The sequence below is a fragment of the Elgaria multicarinata genome, chromosome 9 (assembly GCF_023053635.1).
Source record: "Elgaria multicarinata webbii isolate HBS135686 ecotype San Diego chromosome 9, rElgMul1.1.pri, whole genome shotgun sequence".
In the NCBI taxonomy this organism is placed as follows: domain Eukaryota; kingdom Metazoa; phylum Chordata; class Lepidosauria; order Squamata; family Anguidae; genus Elgaria; species Elgaria multicarinata.
The window spans coordinates 77,875,223-77,890,683 of NC_086179.1; the positions used below are offsets into that span (position 1 = coordinate 77,875,223).

General features: G+C 41.1%; 1 protein-coding gene across 2 annotated transcripts in view; it reads left to right on the forward strand.

The window, feature by feature from the left end:
• Positions 1–6,496, forward strand: part of CELSR1 (cadherin EGF LAG seven-pass G-type receptor 1) — a 182,415-nt gene extending 175,919 nt beyond the window's left edge. Inside the window, exons 33-35 of one of the 2 annotated variants that reach the window (XM_063134119.1) lie at positions 2,552–2,794; positions 4,345–4,609; positions 5,175–6,496. In XM_063134119.1, coding sequence (XP_062990189.1) covers positions 2,552–2,794; positions 4,345–4,609; positions 5,175–5,199 — 533 coding nt within the window. In that variant the 3' untranslated portion in view covers positions 5,200–6,496. The remainder of the gene's footprint in view (positions 1–2,551; positions 2,795–4,344; positions 4,610–5,174) is intronic. The other variant, XM_063134120.1, reaches the window with a different exon arrangement.
• Positions 6,497–15,461: the final 8,965 nt, after the last annotated feature.

The following is a 15,461-nucleotide window of genomic DNA, read 5'->3' on the forward strand; positions in this document are numbered from 1 at the left end:
GTTGTGTTGAAGAGGAAATGTTACCAAGTTCTCCATATATGCAAATGACACCTGCAGAAATTCTCTTTTCAATACAACTGTTAAAGATACAGGAGCCCTGTCCTCCTTTTCATATGGTCACCCTAGCTTTAGAGGATATCATTGTCTCACCCTTGGGCTGTGAAGATGAAGATTACTGCAGAGCCAGTCAGACTGTGGTTGCTCTAGATCAACAATGGGTTGGAGGGAGAAGCACCAAAAGTGTGTGCAAAAGGAGAGAGATGCTGGCTCTGGTGCTGGTGAAAAGATTCTTTATTTTTTATTTTTCTTGTTAAAAAGGTTATTTTAAAAAACTTCACGAATAGCCCAACGTTTCGGATGGTGTCAATCCTTCAGGGGCTGTATTTAACACAGAATAGGGGAAACTAAACAGATACAGGGCTTCTCTAAATGAACTATTTAGAGCACACTTGTTTCTGGCCACTCATGGAAGTTTCTGGGTCAATTAAATGATGCTGTAAACAAACAGGATGTCCCCCGTGGTTTCCCTCCCTTATTCCGTTTCAAAAGAGATCAGAGAAAAGCTGGAATAAACCTTAATGGTGCTAAATTGGCTGGCATTGTGCTATGAAGTTGCCAAGGAAGGACTTAAACAGAGGGAGAAGAGGGTAAAATGCCTCCTTGCAACAAAGGGAGGCAGATCTGATCCCCTTGTGTCTACTCAGAAGTAAGTCCAATTGTGTTCAGTGGGCTTACTCCCGAGTAAATGTGCTGAGGGTTGCAAACTTATAGCATAATCTTACTTCTACTCAGAAGTAAGTCCTTACTTCTTGGGAGCTGCAAGGAGATGAAAACAAGATCTCCCCACCACCACTCCTTTGCACACTTGCCAGGGAGGAGGGAGGGAGGGAGGCGCTTCCTTGATTCAAATGTCTCTGCCATTTAAAGGAGCCCTGGGAAGCAGCAGGACCTTCAGCCTTGACACCCCTCTCCTTCCATGCAACCCAACTCATACCAATTGCGCCAAAGAACCAGGAGTACAACAGAGCTGAGTCAACAACGGAATTTCCCTTAATAGAGGGACACTCATAGTTTGTAGCTGCTGCTTTGATTTAAGAATATAGACCTCTGGGTTTATTTGTGAACCGCCCAGAGAGCTTTGGCTATTGGGCGGTATAAAAATGTAATAAATAAAATAAAATAAATAAATAAATTTGTTGGTACTACTCAATTAGTGATTGTGGGAGAGCCACGGGATATGAAAGTACAAAAAAGAAAAGAACTTCGAGTAAAACTCCCAGCTAACAGGCAGCATCATTCATACGTTGTCAGACAGCAGGTACATTGCAAGCAAAGATCAGGAGCATCACGGGGCACCATACTGAGGGACCTGAGGAGAAGGCAGCTCTTTGATCTCTTCAGGAATGCAGAGCTTTTCTCCAGGCTTGTATACCCCATGGTATATGAACGAGAGTGCGCTGCTTTCTAACGTACCATTGTAGAAGGAGCCTTTGCAATGGATCTCAGTCCGAGGATAGCAGCAGCTGCCGATGGCTCTCTGAATAGCGGGAAAGGAGATACAGAGGCAGTGAAGAACGTGAGCAGAGCAGGACTTCCCCTGCTTCATATAATGGAGGCTTAATTTTATATATAAAACATGTTCACCTTTCTGAATCACTGGGCTGGATCCTGGTTTATGCTGGATCAACTGCTCTGACCAACGTGGACTTCCCTGACCCCCTTCCCTTGGCAGGTCCTCCACCCCACCCCCAAAATGCTACCCAGGGAGTTCAGAGATCCTGCTGAATGGTGTCAACTGTGGTGTGGAGAGTAGGGGGAACCCCCCCCCCCCAAATCAACTGGAGGGATGTTTCACAAATGGAGCCTTTCCTCTTACAGAAGGCGGATCCTGAATGTAGGCTGTCCGGACCAAAAGTGGGGGTTCAAAGTGAGGGACGATACAATAAAACAATCCTATTCACATTTACAATTACAGAGACCATCAAAACATTGATTGAAAAGGGATCTACAGTCAGAATTTGGTCTTTGGCAGTGAGCCACCTGTTTTCCTTAGACTCTTGTGCTGCATAGCTAGACTCTTATTTTTGATCAAGGACTTTGCCAGTGCTGAAATTTCTAACCCTGCTTCTTTAGAATAATGAACATTGGATTTTTTAAAAAATGGTTTTGGTGGCACAATGAGTGTTTAGCAGTGAGGAAAAGACGTCCGCCTCCTCAGTTGCACTGCTGGCTTCCCAACTCCATTTGCAGAGTGCAGATTGAGATGAGGGTGGCTAAAGGTGGAAAGAGAAGAAGGAATCGTGAGCCTAAACCTGAAATTATGAACAGTCTAGTTTTGAGCTAAAAGGTTTAAGATATATTTATTTTCAGCAAAAAGCTGTGAAAAGCAGAAAGCTCTATTATCACTAATGGACTTTTCCTCTGTGCTGAAAATAGTTGTCTCAAAAATGATTCTGAGAAAAACAAAGCTTTTGATAAGCTCTCTCAGACTGTAGTTTCCAAACCTCTGCGTGTGTATTTAAATTTGGTTTTATTTTGCATCGCCCTGCAGTGGATTCAGTTCCCAATCACGTGAAATCCTATTGGCCTAATGAGGGCATAATAGCAAGTGATGGTGAGGAGCCCAGTGCAAAGCAAAAGCTGAAAGTGGAAACCAAGGTTAATGTGGAACTTCACCGGGAAAACCAAGCAAACCACAGCAGTGAAATACCTCAGGACAAAGAGAATGAAGGGCAGCAAAAGGAGAGCAAGCCACTTGCCCAGCAGAACCACCAGCAGCCAGAACAGAGGAAAGGTAATGAGGAATGGTTGGAATATGCTACCACAAGATGTGGTGCTGGCCACCAACGTAGATGGTTTTAAAAGGGGATCAGACGCATTAACGGAGGAGAAGGCCATCTGCGGCTACTAATCGGGAGGGCTGTATGCTACCTCCAAGATTGGAGGCAGCATGTCTCTGACTACCACTTGCTGGGAAACAACAGCAGACGGCTGTTTCACTCACATCCTAGTTGTGGGCTTCCGACAGGCATTTGGTTGGCCACTGTGGGAAACAAAATGTGGGACTAGAGAGGCCTTTGGTCTGATGCAGCAGGTTCTTATGTCCTTGATACAAGCTGTGTTAAAATGAAAAATAATTGAAAACTAAGGAGGCACAAAGGTAAGTTCTTTGACAGTCGTAGCTCAGGGCCGCTTCCTGCATTGCAATTTTGGGAGTGTAATACCTAAGATGCTTAGTTCGCTCCCTCTCTGCTGTCATTTTGTCAGCAGTCAAAGACTGCCTTCTTCCAGAAGACCTTTCGCCTGTAAGTGGGTCTGTTGGCTTGGCTGCCACTTTTTTATTTTTCTTATTCTGTTATTGTTAGGTTTTTAATATATTGTTTGTTTTAATCAATTTTAATTGTGCCTCTAAACTGAGTTGAGTGCCATTTTTTCATAGAAAGGTGGGGTACAAATCAAATCAAATAAATAGTTCAAAGGTAGGCAACTTCTTTTGATCTACGACTCCCGTAATCCTTCACCATTGGTTATGCTGAGCTACAGCTGATGGGAGTGGTGAGCCAAAACATTTAGAGGGACACAAATTACTCATCCCTGCTTTAGTTGTAAGCTAAAAAAAGCAGAGTGTGAAGATGACAACCACCTGAAAGTCTGTGCATTGTAACTGGTAGGGCCTGTTCAGACAACACGGTAAGCCACGGTTAGGCCGCTAACCTCTTTGCAACAAATGGTTACTGAGCGTGTTTAAACCAGGGTTATATAGCCACCATGGCTAGGAATGGTTCACACGACATGTTAAGCCATAATGTTTAGCTCAAAATGCTTAACCACCCTGGCTTAGTGTGTCATCTGAACAGGGTCATAGGGAGCTGGGACTGACCGCATCTCCCTGTTGAGTGTAAAGTCAGTGGCATACTAGGCTTTCCTCTGCCTGGTGTGTGAAAGCCTTTGTGAGATTCTTAGGGGCACAGGTGACTTGCAGTGCTTTCTTCAATGCAAGAGTGGGCAATTTGTGGCCCTCCAGATGTTTAGTCCTACAACTCCCATCATTCCTAGCCAGCATAGCTAATGATGAGGAATCATGGGAGCTGTAGGCCAAAACTTCTGGAGGGCCACAAATTGCCTTGAAATGGATTATCTATCATAAGTGTTTGTATCAAAAAGTAGAGAGAAAGGTCACCTTTACTGAGAATACCCACAGAAATTATAGGCTGAACATTTCTTTATTTCAAACATAGGAATACATGGTTCATTGCCTCTTATTAAATACAGGTTTTGCATTTGTTTTCATTTGATTATGTCAAATATCTGCCATTCATCACTTCCCTTTTCTTTCTGTGGCAGGCATACTGAAAAACAAAGTCACCTACCCTCCTCCATTAGTGGACAAAAATATGAAGAATCGGCTACGGGAAAAACTGTCAGATTATAATCAAACCACTATCTCATCCAAAACTACTTCTGTTGGGACTAACAATGGAGTTCGCGCCACTTCAGACTCTGGGGTAACAATAAAAAACCCAAGGAGAGATCAGCCTCCAGAACAAATAAATGGTTTAGCCATGAATGTCCACGTGGGAACTGTAACAGCTGAGAACTCAGATTCTGAGTAAGTGCCAGTTTGCATATTGTCTTTCCCCTCGCCCAGTCTGCTTAACCCTCTTGGGTTCCTGGTGTTTTCTCCTTTCCATAGACTTAACACTTCGTTCTTCTAGTGGCCCACTTCAGACAGGCATTCTAGGCTCCATAGACTTTGGCTTTTGAAGCCAGAAACAACCATCGGGGTCCTTTGCTCCTTTCCCCCTCACTCCTCCTCCTCATTTCTTAGCTTCAGAACTTCAACCCTGGTGAGTTCTCAGTTGCATCTAAAATATGGAACTCTGATTTAATGTCTGTTATTAAGCTAGAATCAGATTCCGGAGCCTAATCATGATCTTCTCCCAAGCTAACCCAATATATTCCAAGACAGCCCTTTCTGTTCGTAACCTGTCGGTCATTTTTTGCCATTTTGCCCTGCATCCAAGATGAGCCTCCTTGTAGGAAGCTTTGAGTGTTGAAGCATGCTTGTTGCCTTGCATGATAACGTACTAAAACGACTTAGATAGTTTCACTTGGTATTGTTGGCCTGCCTTTGTTTAACCCTAAGTTGCATGGTTACTTCTTCTCATGAACAGAGGCAGTAATGAAACTTCAATTTGAATCATCAGGAAATTGTGATGACTCTTGCGACTTGGGAGGACTCCTCCGCTGTGACATCACTTCCTGGGAACCTCTTGATTCTGCATACTCTTGACCTATAAAGAGGATGCCATGGACGTCAAATCTGGAGAAAGTTTCATAATGCTGCATACTTCAGATTACTCCATTTCCTATGAGGTGCTCAATAAGGGTGCATTTGGTGCCTGAGGGATTGTGTAAATTGTGCCAAAACATGGAGACCAATCAGTGGAACTCGCTACTGGAGAATAATGCCTTTCAGATAAGTAGACCCAGCCATAGCAATGTTACAAGGGCTGCCAGGCAGGACAGTCTATACTAAGAAATGACTTATCCTTGAGGAATGAATGGTTAATACTACAGTTCAACATACCACCAACCAAGCTCTGTCTGGTTTTAGGACATGTTGTGGTTTTGTCCAATGGGATCTCTACACTCAGGAGGAAAATGTATCACACCAAGTGCCCTTTAATTTCTTCGCCAGCTTCTACACCAGTTTGCATGGACACTTTGTCTTAAAATACCATCATTTTGATATAAATATATATATATATATAGCTGTAGATAATTTTATATATTTTGTATGGTGATTCTTTAAAAAGGTTCTTTTGTACATTTCACATATATACTGATTTTCTTAAATTTGATAGCAGGAGAGCAATTGTGAAAGAGCTTTGATATTTTTTATATTAAAAAAGAATTGCACAAGTGTACTTGAATTTGGCATTTGAGGAGAGTGGGGGGGGGCAATATAATTAATGTTTGCACCAAGCCCAACAATTGTGATACAGTCTTTTTAAAAAAGGCTGTAATGCATCTATTGACATCCAAATTCATAAACAGAATTTGTCAGGAAAAGAACTGAAATAATTTAAGGGCACAGTGTGCATTTTTATACTTTCGACACTAACCAACCAAGAACCACAAAATATATCTGTGGTTGATTAATATGGCAGTCCCCCATTCATCATCTATGTACAGACATTTTCCCTGTGGTGTTCACATCCTGTCTTCAGCAGGTTTGAATTGCTTTTACGAGTAAAAAATTTTTTTTAATAATATCATCTAGTTTTCATATTAAATTAGTGTAACCTTTGATGCTGGTCCACCTTTAACCTTGCTTTTCTCTAAAAATTTTTAATAATAACCCTGCTTTGGATTTTCTATAACGCTCTGCTTCCTCACCACTCCTCCCCGCCTACTTCATTTCGCAAACCAGAGCATGAAAAACCTATAGATGCTTCAGTTTAATTTGTCAATGCTTTGACACTATTCACACGTTGTTGTTGTTGTTTTGTCTTTTTACAATTACATGAAGTATCATTTTTCCATGGGAGGCGAACAAAAAGTTTTTAACAAAATAAGTGGCAGCATCTTATTTCTGTGTAAAAATATTTTGAGAATATGTTTTCTGTGGGATGCGTTCTGCCTTAGCTATGACTCAAAATGAGTCTTTCACATTCTGGGCACAATGCATTGGGAATTTGGCTTATGCAAGGCCCTTTGGAATTAACCAAAGTTATGCTAGGACACAACTGGGTAGCAGGAGCTATGTATAAGCTAGAAAGTCTCTCGTACAAATTTTGCCTTAGCCATAAACTCACCAGAGGGTTTAGGCAAGCCTCTCACTCTTTAGTGCCCTTCTCATATCTGAAATATGAGGAGAATACTGGCCTACCTTACAATGTTGTTGTAATGACTACTGTGATCATAGTATATGCGAAGTGCTTTAAACACTCATCAAAGTTGTGGTATAAATGCTAAATTTCTGCTTTTGAGGAATTCTCTTTCATTGCATACTTTCCCCTTCCAACTAAATAGGTACAAGGGAGACAGCTTGACTGACTATTGAGGCCAGAAGAACAGTGTTTTGACACATGGCAAGTCAAGTGGGTGGAGGTAGGAAAGGTTGAAATGCTCCCTCATATCAGCCAGGGACCAGTGAAATGGACTGCCTGGTCTCTCTTCCCTTGGGGCTTCTAAAGATCTGTTACAAACTCATAACTACAGCAGTTTCAGAATTGTCTCTGAGAAAGCGCACCGCCTTTCCATGGGAAGTAGTTGTGGAGAACCTAGAGGCAACACCCAAAGCAGTTTTGAGAGTTTTTCATCTGGGCCAACCTTTTCAGTGGGAACTTTGCAAGCCAGAGGGGTTAGTGCTTTCTTTCGGAAGGCAGAATTTTACACAGGAAAGTTTAAATTAAGTTGCAGCATACTGACTGATTTCCTTCTCCTGTTGTAATGTACAAAAATATCCCTGTTGGATTGTTTTCTGCTTCTCAAAAGCACTGCGTTGGATGCCATTCATTTCCGGTGTTAGCTAAATGGTATAAGCTTTATATATGATATTATTCCTCTACCTATAGAGACAGTCTCTCTTCCTTCGTGTGAATGTGTGTAAAAGTAAGAGCAGATTCAGACCAGGTATGAATCAGGAATTGTACTAATAAGCACAATAAATGAAATAAAATCTACAGTAAGCTTGCACAAGTTTTAAAATATTCCCAAGCAACGTGAATAGATTTAAGTCAAGTTTTCACCTTTCCAATTCATTACTGGAAAAGCATACATATTAAATGAGTGCTGCAATAATTAAAGTATATCTGTTTACAACTAAATAAATCCTTTATATTAACCAGCAGCGTAATGGACATGCAGGCTACATGCCTTTTGCACTACAGAATTTATATTTGTTTAAAGAAGTTGTTAAAATTATCTATAATTGTTTTGCGCACTCTCCCCCTCTCATATATATACACACAGACATTAAACAAGATCACTACGGTGCCCAGAAGTGCCTTTCTAGAAGAAAGGTCTGGGAGTTACTGGGCAGAAGAACAGTGATTCTCCCATCATATGGGAAGTCACATTGTTTGGTCAACTGAGTAGAAATGTTCTTAATTTGTACAATAATTGTGTGTCATATTGATGATACGTGATCTCAGAATTCGCATTGCTGCCCCTGGTTCGTTCTTTTACATAGAAAAGCAGATGTTAATTCACTGGGCATGATCCAGCTGAGTTAAGCACTTTTACACCCCTCTGATTTCAGTGGGAGAGTTAAGTATATGCTTAAACCTTTCCCCCTTTGAAATCAATGGGCCTTAACAGTTCTTAACTTTGGTCAGTGATTCGGTTTTAAGAGATGACGAATGCAGACTTAGGTTTTTCTTGCATTCAGATATATACCAGTTTTCTTAAGAAATACCTTATAAATTATTATTATTTTTTAAAAAAACAATCAACAAACTTTTAACTTAATAATCTTTTAACAACCCTGTTCTCAAGAGGCCTTTTCAGATAGAAGAGTCTGACTCTTTAAAAAGTATTGCTTTCATGCTGTGTGAATCTTTGATGTAAAAAAGTTTTGAATGTGTAAGTATCTGCCTATCATCCTTGGGTATATACTAAATGATGATACAGCTGTTTCACATCTATGTGTATATTTTGCCCCAATGAAATGTAGTTAGTTATTTTTGATTACAACCGTTGCAGTAAGAGTGTCAGCTGTGCTAACCACAGAAAAAACGAGAAACTATTTTTTACAATTTATGGCAGATTAGACACTGGAGGGTTTTTTTTAACAAATGTATATTTATTAATGTGCAGAACACTGGAATTGAAGCACAGCTGAGACGAAAACTTAACAATAAATTAAGGTTTTGAATTTGTATTTATGCTTCGGCCATTTATTTCCATAAAATGACGTCTGGTAAGTATTACCGTATTACATTTATACCCCACTTCTATGTCTGAAATCAAAACTCAAAGCTGTTCTAAAAATACTAATAAAATACTGACAAAATATATAAGCAAATCACACCAAAGCAGACACCTTAAAATAGCTGTCCAGTGCTTTTTTAAAAAATTAGCTCCTAAAAGAGGGTGGCAAGGTTCTGGTGCCCCCTTCCCCAGAAGGAAGTTCCACAATTGTGATGTGTTGACAAAAAAGGGTTTATCTCATAGACAGACAGCAGAGTCTCTTCTATGAACCTCAAAGGCTGATGGGGCAGGGAACCCAGAGGGTGAAGGAGCTCCCTATAGCACAGTAGCATCAGAGCTTTAGGGATCACAAGCAGCATCTTGACTTGTCCTTAGAAGCTAGCAAGCAGCCACCATGATTTATCAACCGTCCGTCTTATCAGCAACCCACATCAAGAAGAGTCAAGGCAACCTCAATTCTCACTAGCGCCAAAGAAACAGGTGCCGGCGGCCGCAAATGCTGCCCCCTTTTCCCTTCTGGCATCACCTCTGTTGCTCACATCTGCTGCTGGACAGAGTGGCTTTGTTTCTTTCAATCGATCACAACAAGGCACAGCTGAAACTCCACGGTACTTTGTATATGGAACATCCATTTGAGCTTGTGCAAGTTAGGCAAGTGAATTTGTTTCAGATTCCACTCACATTTCCAATGTATATTTCAGCTGCAACAGCCAGCACTGCTGACACGCACGCAGCTTAAATCCTCCTGTTCTGTGCAGAGTGGATATCAGCTTCTCTGCATAACCAATGAAGAGTTGCTAAGCAGCCAGGCACTTGGCTCTCGCTGCCTTCTCCAACACTGAAAGCTTTCCGATTGCAAGCACATCTGAATCCATCTGTTCAAGTGAAACTGAACTTTTCAAATTGTCCTGTTGTAATCCTTCTGGCCACCCCACAGCCCCTGCGGTACAAGCCAAAGGGAGTGCAGATTATATTTCTACTGCAACAACATCTGTCATAGAAAGTTCCTCTCCTCCAAGCTCTTCAGTTCCCTAAGGGATGCCGTGTGTTACAACAACCACCGTACCCAGTGTGCATAAAGTATTTACAGAATTACATTCCCTTATCTTGGAGTAGAAATAAAAATGCCATTTGATGTGCGTGGGTGGTGGTGGTGGTCAAGAATACAGAAGTTCTAAGGAAATTTTAGAATTAAGGAGTCAAAAGAAATCATCCTGGAAATGCCACCAACCCTGGTAAAAGTAAGTTATGGCTTCTAGACAAAGAGCCTATTTAAAAGAATGAACTTATGAGACAAACTTTGTCCAGATCTTGAATACTAATTTTCTCATGCTCAAGTAAAAGATATTTCTGTAAGTTTTTGTTTAAAAAAAAAAACCAGACAGAATTTGTCAATATTTTCTATAAGGGCAATGTTGAGCCACATCCACCTGTGTCATTCTGCTAGCACAAATGATGTTGACTAGCAGAAACTAGGTTCTTAACTACGTGCTAAATATATGTCCATGCAAGTGTGGTTGTGCAAGTGTAATGCACAAGCACTTGCACAATGGTTTGAGTTTGCAGAATGCCAACGTTAGATACTGGCCATTGTGCATCCAAAACAATTTTAACCAACGTTGCTTTAAGTTTCAGAAATACATATTTCTGGAAAACTGAGCTTCTGCAGTCTGCAATGAGCAACATAGGACTTAACCACACATCCTCACCATGGTATGTTTGATAGACCATGTAGTACATAGTAGTAGTGTTTTGTTCGTCATCACTTTGAAAACTGATTTGCTGAGTAACAAGGGGCCTCTAATGACCATGATATATTAATGACTGTTTTTCAACTCTGCATTTAATAATTAAAACAAATGTTACTAGATACCCAGGATTATAAATAACCCTTTATGCCAGGGGTTAATGGTTAAATGGCCCATGACTTTCAGGATGAAAATTTGCAACCCTATGCCAAAAAAACGAAACCAAAATGGGTTGGATCCAACTAGGCTGATAGACGCAGACTTCGCAGTTCCTACCTCAATACAGCAGCCCCTCCAATCCCCTTACAATGCTACACAGAGGGTCCAAGGATCCTGCTGAATGGGGTAGGCTGCAATGTGGGGAGAAGGGGGAACCCTGAGCATTGGGTGGAAAAAAACTTCTGTTGCCTCGTTCAGAAGACACCTTAAACCACGGCTTTAACCACGGTGGTTAAGCCAGAAAGTCAGGCTGTGTTCAGAAGACACCTTAAACCATGGCTTTAACCAGGGTGAATAAGGCTTTCTGGCTTAACCACTGTGGTTAAAGCCGTGATTTAAGGTGTCTTCTGAACACAGCCTGGCTTTCTGGCTTAACCACCGTGGTTAATGCCATTGTTTATGGTGTCTTCTGAATGGGGCCTATGAGTGGCACTTTGTTCACAATTTTGTCTATAGGTAAGTCCAGAAGGCACAAACAAAAATACACTAATATTGGTGAAACAGTATAATACTAAGAGAAGACTTTGAACTAAAATCTGAATTTTGTCTGAATCTGAGCACAAGTAGTCTAAATGTATACGAAGTATTTCTCAGATAAATTTGCCTATTATTTGTGGGGGTGGAATTCATACCATCAAAAGTGCAAATTTCAACAAAGTACCACAAAAATCAACTCACTTTGTTGAGAATGTTGGCACAAAAATAAGAAAACCACAAAAATTCAAACAGCCCTATTGAACATGGGGGAATATGTTTTGTTTTTATTAAAGAGACAACGGGGGAAATATTACCCAAGAAAGAACAGCTTACACCTTGTTATTGCAATGCGTCCAAGCAGAAGGGTCAATTCTGAATGAAACAGAAGTGTCCACCTTACTCCAACTGAAGCCACATAAAGGCTTAGCAGACAATAAAACAAGGGTGTGAAAATAGTTGGCAACTCAAGTGTACCCAAGAGGCCAGCACGGTGGATAATAAACTTCATAGGCGTCCTGCACTCAGTACGAAAATAAAATCATTAAGCCAATGCTAGCATCACAGCTGTTCCATTCACAAAAAGAGATGATCTTCAGCCTGGTAGCAACAACAAGGACACTGTTGCATTCTACGCAGGGATTACATTCATATCTACGAACATTACAACAACTGGGGGAAAGTGAAAGGGCTTGAATGATCAAAATAGGCGATGTTTTGACATCTTCAACTTAATACAATAAATATTCTTTTTTGTTTACTTCACAAGCAATTTAAAAATAAAAGCAAGGATAGCCTTTTCTGCTCTCCCCACTGCACTCTGAAAATTGATTTCACCATACAACCAATTATATACGCTTTGAACTTTAGTAAGCATGTTTTAGGCATCTTCTAGTTTACACTATCAGGAATCCAAAGCATAGTTTTAAAAAAAATTCTACAGACTTATTTCCATGCACCCTAGATAAATTAATGAGGGGCGTACTAGCACTTTGACTGATAGTAGAACCTTTATTCTAAAATCCATCACAGACACTACTTTCTTTCTTTGGATATTGTACAAAACAGAAAAACAAGCAATTGTGGTATTAATAATCTTACGAATACTCTATGTTTATTGGCCTGCTGCTCTGCAGGGATCAGTAGATCATTTCTTGAGCTCACAATTAAATGAAAGTCGAAGAAATGTTAACTGAGATCACAATGCACCTCCACAGTTATATTTCAGTTTTGCAAATTACTCTTCAGGCAGAATTAAATGTTTTAAGAAAAGTGTTACTGTCACAAAACACAGCAGCTGTATCTTAAGTTCTTCCCGCTCCCCTGTAAAGGGTTATGTAACTTCTGCCATGTTGCACTATTTTACTCTTCCCACTGCAGACGATGATGTGGAGGAGATGGACGGCACAAACATAATGGGAGGAGATGAGGTAATCGACCCTGCTGTTTGGGAATGATGGGAGTTGTATCCCAACACATCTGGAAGGCCTTGTTATAGAGAGGGGACCAAACTCAACATGTGTCTGCCATTTTAGTTGTAGCCCCATATTCCTGATAATGCATAGTTTTACTCTCAGGCCTTCGCTAGACCTAAGGTTTATCCCGGGATATCCTGTGTGTCATTTACATGAACAGGGATGACCCCGGGACGATCCCAGGGTAAACCTTAGGTCTAGCTAAGGCCATTAGTAAACAGATCTGAGTTAGACCATATCAGCGGTTCATAAATTTACATATTTTGATTTAAATACCACCCTGTCCCAAGAGTTCAGGACATTGATTGACCCCACTGAGGTCTTTTTTTTTTTTTTTACTTTCTTGCAGACCTAGCTAAAATAGTCCATTCCTATAGATTTACAATCCAGAATGGTGGGTAACTATTAGTGTGGATAACGTACCACACAGTAAATGCTAAAACACATTTATGTGCCCACTCTTGTCAAGCTTCCCACTAACATTTGCAAAGCCAGAGAACAGTTAAGGCCTTAGGCTTCCTAAAGACAAATATTGTGATTTGGCTTCCTATACATACAGCTGTTTCTCCGCCAAGGTATCATGTCAAGACTACCTTCCCAAACAAGATAAAGCCTTGAAACTCTACAAGAAGCTTTGAAACATTCATTCTTCAACTGGGACAGAGCTCAGTGAAATATAGAAGTTAAGATGGAGTTCTGTTTCACTTGAAGGGGGAAAAAGGGGCCTCAGAACAGACAAAAGGAAAATGCTTTGGACGGAGGCCAACAGGTGGTCCTCACCGCAAAATACTTCAGTCCAAGTGTATTGTAACAAGCAGTATACCAACTACAATATAACAAGATCCTTAAAGTACACAGAGGGAGCTAAGAGGGGAAACAGCCATTCCACCACCCTTTCTGGATGATTTGGAAAGCAGTCCTATGCCCCCTCGACATCTGAGGGGGGTCCCAGAATTATTCAGATTCCCCCTTCTGAGGCCAGCAACAGATCTAACTCCCCTGACCCGATCCCTTACAGCCAGCATGGAACGAACCACACCGGCTGCTCCCCAAGGTTGGAAAAGCAACTGGCCGGGGGGTGGGGGGATAGAGGGGCCATTTTGAGAAGGAGACTGGAGAGGCCAGGATACGAGCTGACCTGAGGCATCTCTAGCCTTCTTCCCCTCCCCTTCATAGCACCCTATCCAGACGGGCTAAAAAAATCTGCAGGGTGGGAAAGCAAAGTTCCTTATTCATGAATATCACCATTAGTAGCAAAGGCTTTCAAATATTTTACCCCTTTCTAGGAAAAGGGGTTAAAAAAAGCCTTTTGCTGATAAGCCTTGTGCTAACATAGCGTGATGTTCATATCAGGTGCTTTGTATAGTAACGCTGACTGAATAACTTTGTTACTGTAGTAACCCGTTGCTATGAAGCAGCAGCTACAAAATCATCTTAGGTGGTCTTCATATTAGAACTGCTTGTTCTGACTTGATGCTCCCAACGTTGCTCACAGCCTCCTCTCCCGAAATGCTGATACATTTAGAAACTAGTTAAACCATATTGATTCAAATATTGTTGTACAGCCTCAGTGCTCTAGAAAAGCCTGCCCTGAGGGACATGTAAAACCGTAGTGAATATATATATATATATATATATATATATATATATATATATATATATCAATCAATCATAAGGGTTTTGGTTTTTTTCAAATAACAAAACCTGAAAATATTAATTATGTATTTACATTCTTAGGTTCACTACAACCATGTATTAAAACTTGCAAATAATTGATTTTAGAAGTATGAAAAATAGTGTTCTGTGATAACCTAACATTGTGAACCAGAGGAAGGTAACGCGCCTTCCCCCATCAAGGCACTATTTTAAGCTACGGAGGAAAAACTTTGTTGAAAAAGTTTAGAATTTCAAAGGATCTATAGCAGGAGTGCAGAACTTCACGCCTGGAGACGAAATCCCGCTCCAGATAGCCACACCCCCTTCCCCAGGCTCCACCCCCCGCCTTTTAGAGGTTTCCTGGTGTTCGTGCAGTTTTGCACCATTCTAAAAGGCCTAAGTGCCTCTCCTGAGGGTTGGGCACTGGAAGGTGGAGCTTTAAGCTCAGTGATGCTGGCATTTTGGATGAAAACAAATGTCATGTTCACAGAACACAAGTAATTCATGGTATTTTCATGGGTGGTCACAATGAATGCTACGTGAGAGCCTTAGTCAGATGTTTTAATGTCCTGTGAGGGAGATTGAGGACAAGAGCACGAGCTCCATCCGTCCATCATCCTCCATGAGTAGGAGAGCAAACATCTGTAGCAAGGAGCTCTCAGTCACAAGGAAGAGCCTACGCAGGTTGCCAACTTGTGGAAGGCGACAGGGAAGTGATGGGGGCAGAATTCGTGGACTCATCCTCCTTCTCCCTTGTACAATTCTGACTGGGGTTGGGGAGATCAGGATGTCCAAATACAACTAAAGAGGTAAAGAAAAGCAGCTTTTCCGTGTGTGTGTGTGTGAGAGAGAGAGAGAGCACACTAAGGAGATTGACCAAAAGACTGGAACATTATTTAAAGTTTCCTAGGTATCCAATATGTATAGTTTGGAGAAAGTGGATTGGGAG